The sequence below is a fragment of the Muntiacus reevesi genome, chromosome 2 (assembly GCF_963930625.1).
Source record: "Muntiacus reevesi chromosome 2, mMunRee1.1, whole genome shotgun sequence".
NCBI lineage: Eukaryota > Metazoa > Chordata > Mammalia > Artiodactyla > Cervidae > Muntiacus > Muntiacus reevesi.
The window spans coordinates 25,475,314-25,488,962 of record NC_089250.1 but is presented as its reverse complement, the minus strand read 5'-3'; the positions used below and the strand labels follow the sequence as shown (position 1 = coordinate 25,488,962).

Below are 13,649 nucleotides of genomic sequence, written 5' to 3'. Positions count from 1 at the left end.
CAAACACACAATGGAATACTACTCGGCCATAAAAAGAATGAAACGTTGCCATCCGCAGCAACGTGGATGGACTTGGAGGGCGTTATGCTAAGTGTAGTAAGTCAGACAGAAAGACAAATACTCTATACTACTTAAATGTAGAATATAAAAAATACAACAAACTAGTGATTATAGTAAAAAAAAAAAAAAAAAAAAAGAAGAAGAAGAAGAAGCAAACTCACAGATTTAGAGAACAAACTAGTGACTATCAGTGAGGAGAGGGAATGAGGTAAGAGGCAATATGGGAGTAGAGGGAAAAAGGGTTATTATGGGATTATATGAAATCATCTGTGTTAAACTTGACAATTGTAAAGCACCACAGAATTTAAAGATTCTTTCATTCAATTAAAAAAAAATTTTTTTAAAGAAGACAAGTGACAGTCTTATTTCCAGATGTATGATTTCTCTGCCTGTTCCCTGCCAACAGCAGTTCCATGAAATTAAGTATGGACAGGAATTGAACATTGCAAAAAACACACCAAATACACACATCTCCTTTCCAGTTTCCTGCGAACAGTTTTCTCCTTCTTCTCAATATCTCCTAGCTGTACTTTCTCTATTGCTTTTCTGACAGATGGCAGGGTGTCTGAACGAATAGCATCAATGTTTCAAAAAGCATCACATTCCATAAAATGTGCATAATTTGGTTGACCCCTATTGGGATGGTTTCTCACTTCATGGCTATTTTAATTTCCAGCTTATTCTGAACAATAGGGTCAGACTTTGACTAAAGCCAAACTTCAGACATAATTTTAGTTTCAGCCTTCTCTTAGTCCCCAAATGAATAGTTACTGTGCACAAATTTCATTTTCTACTCCTCTTTCAGTTCATTTGGCAACAGTCAGGCCTGCATAACAGATTTTTTTCCCCAGTAAGATACGTCTTGTTCACTTACACACACAAATACAATCTACTCAGAAGTAATATATTTCTGAGATTTCAGAGAACTTTATCTTCATTTTCTTACCTCTGAATTATTAAGGTGACATTTGTGAGTTCCTGAAAACCAGCCATCACTTGAACATTGGTCAATGTCCACCTTCTGAAGATTTATGTCTACTTTCATGACACCCCTTAAAATAGAGAAAGACAAAAAGAACAAATTAATCTGAGCCTTTACAATTTCTAATTCTGTGTTCTAACCTAAAAATCAGACAAATCAGCACAAGAATGCACTAAAATTCTCCAAATTGCCTACTCATACTCATCTAAAGTGTGCCAGCGTAGGTAGGGACAAAAGAACAGAAACAGCAAGTTATTCGTTTTATGCAAGTACCAAAGGCGGGCTCTGTACTGATCTCTGTTCCAGCTCCCTGTATAATGCCTGGCACACAGTAACTGTTCAATAAGTATTTGCTGATTGGCTAAACTCCAGACAGAATTACTGTGGACACAGAAGCAAAGTTGACTCTGAAATAATACTTGCTCCCAATACCTCTTTTGTCAAAGTAAATTTTTTCAAAAGCCCTTCTCTCATTTCTTTCTACTCCTACTTCCCAATGCAGGGCCAGGGATGGGAAGTTTGGGGCAAGGGAAGAAGAGGGAATGAGTTAAGAGGGGAAGACAGGATCAGAAAAAAAGCATCTCTTTCCTCAAATTCTTTGTATCATAGTTCTTCTAGCTACAAAACACACACATAAAATAACAAAACAAATGCAAAAGCTATACAGATAACAATTTTTAAATTTAAAATATTAATTTAAAAACATTAATGATTACATTGTGCCAAATTAAATCACCTCTCAGAAAAGGAATATGGTACAACAGCTAATTCAGGAAGCCTACTACCACATGTCATGACTCATTTTTCTCATCTCTTTTCTCCTTTTAAACTATTATGAAATTTTCTGACAGAGTGGGTTAATGTCTTTTGGGCTTCATCTAGAGTGAATAAATCATTTACTTTTTAAGGCTGTTTCCATTCTTTTCATATTAACCTGTGACAAAGTATGTACTACACTACCTAGTGCTGCCATGCTTAAAAACAAAGAGGCACACCAAAACCTGATATCAGCATTTAGTTATCCAGACAACCCAGAATATATGTGAGTTCATTTTTCAGAGGATCACTCAAAGGAAGATGCAAAACTTTATCATAAAAAACTTCAGAGAAATAGCCCTAGTTTGCAAAATACTACCACTGTGGACTATAATCCCATAAAACAAATACTATTTATGCAATAAAGAGCTAAATTTCGAAGTCGTGAAAGTGAGTCGCTCAGTCGTGTCCGACTCTTTGCAACCCCATGAACTACACAGTTCATGGAATTCTCCAGGCCAGAATACTGCAGTGGGTAGCCTTTCTCTTCTCCTAATGCCTTAAAACCATTTGCTCTTTCAACACATATTTATTGTCTGGTATATATACATATCAAGATAAGAGATGCCACAGTCTCTCCCAAGAAACCCCAAAGGTTTAAAATGTCTTTAAAAGTATCAGGATTAAAAAAAAAAGTATCGAAATATTTCATAGAGAATGGATGCTAAATTCTGGGGAATGTGGAAAGTTAATACTTGGGGTACAATAGGCATTCTATAAACACTGGTTGACTTGCTGTCTTCACCAATCAGGACTTCATATAAAATTGTGTTCCACATATTCATGCCAATCAGGCAAGCCCACTCCAGGCTCTACTTAGGTCTTTTGAAAATAACATATTCAGCTTTTCATTCATTTAATAAATTACTTATTAAGCATCTACTATGGGCCAAAATTATTCTTGGCCTCTGACATTAGTAAGCTGAAAAAAAAAAAAAGTTCCTGCCTTCATGGAGTTTAACTCCATTTGTCTAACCAGACAAATAAACCACAGTTATAATAAATAAGTATTCTTCCTTGGAAAATTTCATGAGTAGAGGAGCCAAATGGGCTGCAGTACATGGGGTCACAAAGAGTCGGACATAACTGCATAGACACATAATAAATAAGTAAATTACACTTAGTAATACAAACTATAAAGTGAGATGGAGGGAAAAAACTACCATCAAGTAGGTAAGAGGGATGGACGGGAGTACAGAGTAGGTCAAGATTTTTTCAAAGGGTGGTCAGGATAGGCCTCACTGAAGTAAGATTTCTAACTCGCTGGTTCAAGGTATAATTACGGGTAGTTTTGTATTCACACACTAAGTTACCAGTCATCTTCTTCTACGACATAAAATTTCCCACTGAACTATGTCCGCTATGATATTCTTGAACAGCTGAGGAATGTAAGTAGCAAACCAATAAAAATATACACTTCTATTCCACAAGTTTTCCTCCAGTAACCACTACACTTTGGTCGCAAGATAGTGAATTCAGATTTCAAAACCCTCCAGAGCTGGCTTAAGAACAAGGGCTAATTAGGGATTCCAGAAGGATGCAATTACCTCTGGTCCCTTCCCTGGGAAATTTGGTTTAAGAAACTGGTATCTTAAGGGCTAGAGTTTTCCGCCTTTTTTTTTTTTTTTTTTAATTCCACATTCCTACAGAAACAAAAAGTCACCGTAGACTTGAAACCCAGTTCAGAATGCTCCCAAGGCTCAGTGCAAAGCCACCAAAGGTAATGAGCCATGCGCTTACCAGCTGGGAAATCAATGCTGACTCATCTTCATTAGTACCTGGGCCTTGGCGCCTAGGGAGCGACAAAGCCCTCGGGAAGGCACCGACACTTCCTGCAGGGGAAGTGGAAGTCTGCGAGACTAAATTGGAAGAGAAAGCTCTCTGAGTGGCGAAAATCATCCAGCCAAGTACAAGGCAGACGCTCAAAAAGCTAACAGCCCCACGCATACGCGCTGGCAGGGCTTGGGCCTGGGAAGATCCACGCCAAGCTTGCGAGCTGCTCCCCTGAGCACTCTCTTCTGAGGCGGAAGTGCTGCTACCACATCCGGTGAGCCGGCACCGCTGGGAAGCGCTGAGGGCCCAGAAGGGGCTGGTGTTTGGTGGGTTGAAGACTGGAAGACAAGGGCCAAAAAGAGCCTGGTAAGTGGGCTCCAGAGAATGGAATATATAGCAGGTAACGTTCCCCAAATCTTTGGGTGCTTAACTGACCCGCAGACTAACATTTTTCTCCCCTTGTCTCTTTGATTTCTAAAAGGCCTCAAGGCCAAAACAAGGTTCATCTGCCAACCAGGTTTGGAATTTACCTGAAGTTCTCTGTCTGTGGATGGGCTTACGTCCTTACAGTTACCTGGTAGATAACTTGTTTGTTGTGAAACTCACCTCCCAAATCAAAACAATTTGTCAAGTTCCTTAAATGCTACTCTCTTCGGATACCTTGACCCTTCCCCTCCATTTCTGCTAATCCTGCCTTGTTCAGGCCTTCTTCATCTCTCATGGAGCTAAAAAATTTCTGTAATATTCTACTTATTTGGTCCTGTCTGGCATTGCGCCAGTGAAGGTCTCAATTTATAGGCCCTTCCTTAAGAAAGGTTTAGAGTCCTTCTTTAAGAAACAAGTACAAAACCATGAATACTTATTTTTATCACAATATGACCCTTTGGCCTTACGTGTTTGTGTTACTACTGCTGAATGGGTAGTAATTTCATTACTAGAAGGCTTTTCTATACCAGGATAGCTAGTGATAAGTTAGACGTGACTACAAACTAACTTAGTATGTATTGTAAAGTAATTCAGAACTTCTGCTTAACCAATTTCCAAAAATGCCCACAGCCCAGGGAAAATGTAATGGAGGGCAAAATTATAGTAGAAAGAGACCATTCAGTTATAACTTCCTTTTGCAAATTTTACACAAAAACAGTTAACCACAAAACTCATTGTTAGTGTTGACCCAGGACCTTAGAAAGTTCCCCATGCAGGCAGGGGACCCTAAAGCTTAACCATCAAATGCTGTTGTCTATTTAGTCTTTGGAAAACGTGAATATGATCCTCACAGTTACCTGCTTAAAATCAGTATTTCCCACTCTCCTGAAGAATGAAATCCAAGTTCCTTGGTATAACATTATATCCAGACCCCTCTTGTTTCTGATTTCTCCATTCATTCACTCACATACATTCTTTATTCTAGACAATTCAGAATTAGTCTGAAAGGTCCTAAATAATTCATGCTATCTCAGAAAATCATTCTTTTATATATGCCTTTATACCAGAAGTCCTTTTGCCTAAGCTGCGCTCTCCCTATCATAGCTTCTATCTGGCTCTTTTCTAAAGCCTTTCATAAACTACAAGTCTCATTTAGAAACTACTTCTCTATTCTCCATATGATATACTATGGTTACCTTCTTCATACCATTAGTACTCTTTATTATAATATTTGGTTTTTAATTATTGATTTTCCCATGGGCAAAACTTCCATTGTCTATGTCTTTTTAATATTTTCCCTCAGCCCCTAAATGTTCAGTTTAGTTCAGTTCAGTTGCTCAGTCGTATCTGACTCTTTGCAACCCCATGAATCTCAGCATGCCAGTCCTCCCTGTCCATCACCAACTCCCGGAGTTTACTCAAACCCTAAATGAACCCACCCCAAAAGTTAACCCTGGAAAATGGCAGATGCTAGAGAGATGCAAATAGTAGCTAAAAAAAAAACCATGACCAAAAATGGGGAGAGAGAGTGAAAACCCAAGCAAACAGAAAACTATCATGGACTGCTATGGGCTAATGAGTGGAAAGAAAAACTGGATTGATTGACAGAAAGTTTTGAAATTCTGCTTTTGTTTCTTCACCATGTCACCTTGGGCAATATTTTTCTTTTTCCATCACTACAGAAATTGACGGTAACAGCCCATTAGTCAACATTGAAGGGGAATCAGGGCAGAAGTTGAGTCAAAATTAAAGAATTGATAAAAACCAGATTCTGGTAGACCAGCGGCCCTTAGTGGTTTACTCCAAACAATAGATGATCAGAAAAAGGTCTGGTGCTTAACAGGGATTGCTTACATAACAAAAACATGAAACCTATGGCACTGGCTTTGGGTTCAGGCAGAGGCAGAACCGGAAAGGCCTTAAAAGAAATGGTTAATAAAAACCAGAACATGGTGAGTCTTAAAGGACAATGTAGAAATGATACTGGAGACAGAAAAAGAAGCAACCTTTGTTGTATAATAGTTGGAAGTTTGGCAAAGCTGTTACCTGTGAGCAAATGAACTTGTGGATATGGCTAAGGAATGTTATAAGTAAAATGCAGAGAGTACTATCTGGCTTTTTCCAGCTGACTGTGATGGAATTCAAGGAGAAAAGCATGAACTAAAGAAGGGCTGCTTGTTTTTTGTTTTTGGTGTTTTGGGGTTTTGGGGTTTTTTTTTTTCTTTTTAATTTTTTTTAATTGTGGTAAAATAAATAGAATAAAACATACCATCTTAACCATGTTTAAATGTTGTTTAGTAGTGAAACTGTTAGTTGCTCAGTCATGTCCGACTCTTTGTGACCCCATGGACTGCAGCCTACCAGGCTCCTCTGTTCATGGAATTCTCTAGGCAAGAATACTGGACTAGGTAACTATTCCCTCCTCCAGAGAATCTTCCCAAACCAGGAATCTAACCCAGGCCTCCCATGTTGTAGACAGATTCTTTACCAGTAAAGATTCACTTGCCACAGATTCTGAGCCACCAGGGAAGCCCACAGTTTAGTAGTATTAAGTATGTCATATTGTTCTGCAAACAATCTCCAGAACTCTTTTCATCTTGCAGAACTGCAATTCTGAATCCATTAAACAAAGGAATTCACCTCCCTTTGAGTGTGACCTTAACTTAGTGATTCATTTAGAATAAAGTATGGAAAAGGAAAAATAGTAACATTAGAATGGACAAACCTGAGAAACACCACACTATCTTAAGTGACCAAGGTTAATATCACCAGTAAAAAGACATTGATACTATGTACTCTGTGGTATAATGCAGTGAGAAGGGCATTTCCCCTCTATTGTTTTCTTCCCAAATGCCCCTAACCTCAGTCTTAAGAGAAACCAATAGACAAGTTCAAATTGAGGGATATTCAACAAAATACTTTACCAGCACACTTCAGAAGTGTCAGTTGGTGGTTGATAACATAAGAGAATATGATTTAAAGCCAAGAAATGACTGAGAAATTCAGATTGGAGAAGACTAAGAAAATATGAAAAGCAAGTGATACATTAGTTTGCAAGGGCTGCCATAACAAAGTACCCAGACTGGATGGCTTAAACAACAGAAATTTATTTTCTTATAATTCTGGAATCTAAAAGTCCAGGAGCAAGGTGTAAGTTGGTTTCTTTTGAGGCCTCTCTCCTTGACTTGTAGGTGACTGTCGTCTGTCTGTGTCTTCATATGATCTTTGTGTGTTCTTGTGTCCTAATTTCTTCTTATGAAGACACAACATCTTGGATTAGGGCCCATCCTAACAAGCTCATTTTAACCTAATTATCTCTTTTAAGATCCTGTCTCAAAATACAGTCACATTCTGAGGTGCTGAGGGTTAGTATTTCCATGTGTGAATTTTGGGGAAACATAATTCAGTCTATAAGATATGATAACCTATTTGGATCCTGGAAGAGAAATAGAACATTAGTGGAAAAACTGAGGAAATCAGAATAAAATCTGTAACTTAGGTAATAGTGTTATACCAATATGAGTTTCTTAATTTTGATCATTTCATGGAAGATGTTAATGTTATAGGAAGTTCGGTGAAGCGTATTCACCTAGGTAAGGTAAAGGAAATTTTATCATCTTTGCTAATCTTCTGAAAGTCTAAAAATATTTCAAAATAGTAAAAATTTTTGGTTATAAAAAAATTAAATTTCTTTGAGAAAATAAATGGAGACTCAAGAATTAAAGAGAAAATGTGCAAACAAGAAATATGCAAATAAATGCAGAATGAATAGATACAAAGGAATTAAAAAAAAACTACATTAAAGACTTCATGTGGATCACAACAAACTGAGGAAAATTCTTTAAGAGATGAAATACAGACCATCTTACTTGTCTCCTGAGAAACCTGTATGCAGGTCAAGAAGCAGTTAGAACTGGACATCAAACAATGGACTGGTTCAAAATTGGGAAAGGAATATATCAAAGCTGTACATTGTCACCCTGCTTATTTAACTTATATGCAGAGAACATCATGCAAAATGCCAGCCTGGATGAAATACACGCTGGAATCAAGATTGCAGGGAGAAATATCAATAATCTCAGATATGCAGATGAAACCACCCTTATGGCCGAAAGCAAAGAGGAACTAATGAGCCTCATGATGAAGGTGAAAGAGGAGAGTAGAAATGCTGGCTTAAAACTCAGCATTCAAAAAACAAAGATCATGGCATCTGGTCCCATCACTCCATGGCAAATAGATGGGAAAACAATGGAAACACTGACAGACTTTTCGGGGGGGGGGGGGGGGGGCTTCAAAATCACTGCTGATGGTGACTGCATCCATGAAATTAAGACGCTTGCTCCTTGGAAGAAAAACTATGACAAACGTAGCCAGCGTATTAAAAAGCAGAGACATTACTTTGCCAACAAAGTTTCATCTAGTCAAAACTATGGTTTTTCCAGTAGTCACATATGGATGTGAGAGTTGGATCATAAAGAAGTGCTGAAGAATTGATGCTTGCAAACTGTGGTGTTGGAGAAGACTCTTGCATCCTTTGGATTGCAAGGAGATCAAGCCAGTCAATTCTAAAGAAAATCAACTTAGAATATTCATTGGAAGGACTCATGCTGAAACTGAAGTTCCAATACTTTGGCCATCTGATGCGAAAAGCTGACTCATTGGAAAAGAACCTGGTGCTGGGAAAGAACGAAGGCAGGAGAAGGGGACGACAGAGAATGAGATAGTTGGATGGCATCACCAACTTAATGGACATAAGTTTGAGCAAACTCCAGGAGATGGTGAAGGACAGGGAAGCCCGGTGTGCTGCAGTCCATGGAGTCGCAAAGAGTCGGACACAACTGAGTGACTAAACAACAGCAACACTAATTATTTTCTAAAAGTTACCTGAAAGATAACAGTTAAAAGTTCCAGCAGCTGTAAGTTTTTTAGTGGTATACTAGAAATTGAAGGAAATGCTTAACTTAGTAAAATTTGCCTCTATCAACTCTATACTTTGAAGGAAAAACATTTTCTTTTAAGATGTTCTCTTGAAATCAAAAATGTTTGTTATCACTGATGCTGTTTAACATAGTTAATGAAAGTCACAACTAATTCAAGATTTCTAGGGGAAAAAATGAGATGTAAAGATCTGAAGAAAAAAGAGTAAACTGTCAGTATTTGTAGATGATATGATCCTTTATTTAGCAGTAAAATCAACAGACAAATATGAGAACAAGAAGAAAGTTCAGCAAAGTTGGTAGATACCAGATCAGTGTTCAAAAATCTATATATGCACCAACAATTTCCAGCAAAAAGTTATAACTGAAAATATTCCATTTAAAATAGGACAGAATCCATTATGTTAGTAGTTAACTTAATCAAGAATACACAAAACTTCTATAGAGAAATTTTGAAACTCTAATGAAGGCCAAAATAGATTATCTGAATAATGAAAAGACATCACAAGCTCTCAGAGAATAATTTACTGTATTAAAAATGTCAATTCTCATCAAATGGAGCTATACATTTTATGCAGAACCAATCAGAATTCTATATAGTTTTTTTTTTTAGAAACTTGACAGCTTTTTTTAAGTAGAAAAATAGAAGCTGTGAAAAGGGGAAAGAGGGAGGCTTTAGGCTTTGCCAAAGCAAATATTGAGATGTATTACCCAACCATGGAAATAAAATATAATAGTACTGACTAGGGACGGAAAACACACAGGGGAAGCAGTGAAACAGAGAACTCAGAGACATACATATGCACATAAGACTTGTATGTACTATAAATGTATTATAAATGTGCATATGTATATATATGCACATAATACTTGTATGTATTATAAAGGCTGATGGGGTGGAAACTTGGCTCACTAAATAGATAAAAATAACTGAATCCCTACCAAATACCATTTGCAAAGGTGAACTCTCAGTGTTAAAGATCCAACTGTAAAAAGTAAAACTTTAAAGTATTAGTTAATTATAAGAGAATAATTTTGAGGCAAGGCATTGAAAGACCTCGTAAATAAAACCCAGAAGCATAAACTGTAAGGTAAAATTTTGAGTAAGTAAATAACATCAAAAATGTTAAAATAACTCAGGGGGAAGTATTATGGTCAAAGTTACCTGAAAGATAACAGATTGGGCAATATTGCACTGTCTAAAGTTGACAAGGAAATAATATCTAGACTCTCTTGAAATATAACAAAAATATAGAAATCACAATAGAAAATGGGCAAAGGCTATAATAACAAGCAGTTCAATAAAGAGCAAGCCCAACAGGTTTACAAGCACATGAAATGATGCTTAAGCTAATCAGTAATCAGAGAAATGCAAACTAAAACAATAGTGAGATGTCACTTTATATTCATTAAACTAGCAAAAACTTAGAAAGCTGTATAATGCCAAATACTGGCAGGAATATGAGGCTATAGGAGCCCTTATGCCTTGCTAGTGGGCATGTAGACTGATGCAGCTTGTCTATTGAGCAATCTTGCAATATTTTGTAAAATTACATTTACCCTTCCTTGTGACCCAGAAATCCTGCACTTCTGTTTATCTCTCAAGGAAATTCTCACACAGGTCCTTAATGGAGCATATAAGCTTACCACAATGTCATTGTAATGACAAGGAACCAAAGAACAATCTGTCCATCCCTGGAACTGGACAATTTCTACATACTATGCAGCAATAGAGTACAAGGCAGCAGTAGGGAAATAGACTGGTTGTATACATAGCAGCAGGAAGAGATTTTTAAAACGGAATTGTATAAATAAAAAGTAAGCAAAATAATGAGAAATACAGCAATCATCTACGTAAAATGACTTGTGCATAAATAGTACATGAACAGAAGAGCACATGTCACAGGTTCATTGCTAATGGGGTAGGGTCAAGGAAAAGAGACTTTTAAAGGGGACAAAGAGCAATTTCCTTCCTGTTTCCATATAACTGTAGAAGACTTTAGATTAATCTTTCAATCATCTTTGGGTAACTTCCTCATTTGGGGCTTCTCATCATCAGAAATGCCCACACAAACATCTCTAATCATTTAACTCAAACCCATCACTACAAGAAGTACAGGAGAATCAAGAACACAGTCTGATCACCTCTAGAGTATCTTGAAGAACTTGACGACAGTCTGTCTCAAAGCAAGAAAATGTTCTCCTCCCCCACATTACTTTGCAGCTGACATGTCCAGAGAAGCTTGCCAAAACTTTACATAGTGACAAATGTCTTCCATCTGTCTGGCTTCTTGTTCTTGGAAGGCTTTTTGGTAATCAGGTCACACCTTCTTTGGGAAGATTCATATATTTTTTTTGTGGAGAAAATAAGTTTGGTTTTAAAAAAAGAGAAAGAACCAATAAATATAAAATGAAGTAAGGTCAATCAGAATGTCAGTTTTTCACCCACATGTATACAGTCTTTGTATTTTGGAGCTCTTGAAGATGACCCTTTTTCAAAGTTAAGTTCAGCACACATCTTAAAAGTGCTAGGGTTTAAGAGTTTGATAATAGATAATTGTCTTCCTGAAAAATAGATTTTGAGTTTGCTGCTTTCCCAAAAGTAACTGACTAATGTCTTATTTTACGATTTTCCTTTACTGGAATAATTTTGAGATACATTCTGTTTCAATTTTAAGTGACAAAGGACAGTTTATTTTTCAAACACATCCAGTCTTCCTTATATGACTTCTTTGAATATGACCATTTCTAAATGGGGTGGAAACTCCCTTGTCAAGAAAACCAGTACAAAGAGATCACCTGAATTGACCCATTTTATTCAAATAACAATTCTATAAAAGAGCGAATATTTTTATTCATTTATAGATGAGGAAAATAGAGTTCAGAAAAGTTATATAATATATCCAAAGACACTTTTTTTAATTGCTAGGGAAGGAAAATTAAGAACAAAGTATATTCTGTCAGAGAAAATAAAGATATAATGTGAACACTAATCTATCTTAAAATATATAGTAACAATGTTATACCTTGAGTTTCCTGGTGACCTCATTAAACAAGTCATTTATGTTAGTGCTTGGTTACACTACCTAAGTGAAAATGTCCTTTTTTGTTAGTAATTTTTTAAGTCATTAAATTTCTTTTTTCTGTTGGTTCTTACTCATATAGCTCTTTAAATCAAATTGTCCATCTGATAATGTGTAGTTTTTTATTCTAAATTACTTTTTTCAAGATCCTACTATTTTATAAAAATATTTTATAATTTTATACAGAAGGTACAAGCCAGCCATTCACAGTACTTTTTCAGAGAAAGATAGCATGTACCAATTCTTTTGATTTAGAAATAATAACTGAGTAAACCTACAAAGTACATTTAAAATATTCCCATTCAAATTTAAATAAAGTACTTTGGTGGTTAGATACCCAACTATGAACTATGTATAGGGCTTACTTGTATGCTTTGAATCATGTGTTTTTAGTTATTATTTATTGGGTGCTTATTGTGTATCAGATATTACTTATACACACTTAAAACATCCTCATTGAACTTGTTATATGACTGATACTATTCTCCCTAATTTATATTACAACTATATATGGTCATTATCATTCTCCCTAAATAATGGTTGAGAAATTTGGGACACAAAGAGGTGAAATAGTATACCTAAGACACAAACCAAATAAGCAAAAGAACTGAATATGATGTCCATATCTTTAGGTATAAAAGTAATAGAAGCAATCAGAAGACCTAAGTTTGAGTTCTTATTCATGTTGGTGAATTGAGCATGTTTCTCTACCTCATCCCTCCACATCCAATGGTAATGGCAGTAAATAAATACAAGATGGAATGAGAAGAAGTAGTTGACCAAAGATTTGACATAATTCTCTGGGATCCTGCTGATGATCAGCTGGAGTGGTGGCAGCCAAGACCAGGACATGCTCAGGAGAAGGCTGGAACAGAGGCAGAAACTGCTCTTTAAGCAGGATTTCCATAAAGGTTTTAATAACCAAAGTCAATAGGTTTCAAGAGTGAAAGTAGAAAATGAAGCAAATATCAAGGTGATGAAGGATTTCAAGGAGGCACATCCTCTCCTTGTGTGCAGTGATGGCACTTATTCTCAAGCTGAAAACAAAGATCTGTTCTACAAAGAGCTTGAAAGAAATGCCTAGAAAGAACTAAAACTTTTAAATGGTTATTAATTTTCCCAGAGTAAAGATCTGCAGTGACCCAGAGACTGTGTGCTTCCTTCCCAGGCATCTAAAAGTAAATGTTGAAAGACTGACAGTCAAGGGGAGGTATACTGAGGAACTCGGCCTATACACCTGCCACAGGAATCCATGCCATCTACCTATGTATGTTAACCTAGTCCCTTGGTCATAAAACTATGACTGCCAGGATCATATTTGAGATGAATTGGTAGTATAAAAGAGAAGAACTGGTATGAACAAGCAAAATAACTGAACCTGTAACAAATAGCAGTAGTTCACAGAACAGAATATAATCAATAGATATTTTAATTAATATTCTCAAAGAGAGTTAAGAAAATGAACATACAATTATGATAAAAGAAACAATCAGAACAAGAAAGAGTTCATGGAAAGTAAGAGTTCATGGAAAGTCAAATGAAAACTAATTTTTCCAAAAGGTTAAAAAAAAG

The 13,649-nt window shown here is 36.4% G+C and overlaps 1 protein-coding gene across 1 annotated transcript in view; it reads right to left on the bottom strand.

Moving 5' to 3' along the window:
- The window catches only part of GPR158 (G protein-coupled receptor 158), a 294,774-nt gene that overhangs the window by 261,551 nt on the left and 19,574 nt on the right, over positions 1-13,649 (bottom strand). The window contains exon 2 of the mRNA XM_065919570.1: positions 1,007-1,112. Coding sequence (XP_065775642.1) covers positions 1,007-1,112 — 106 coding nt within the window. The remainder of the gene's footprint in view (positions 1-1,006; positions 1,113-13,649) is intronic.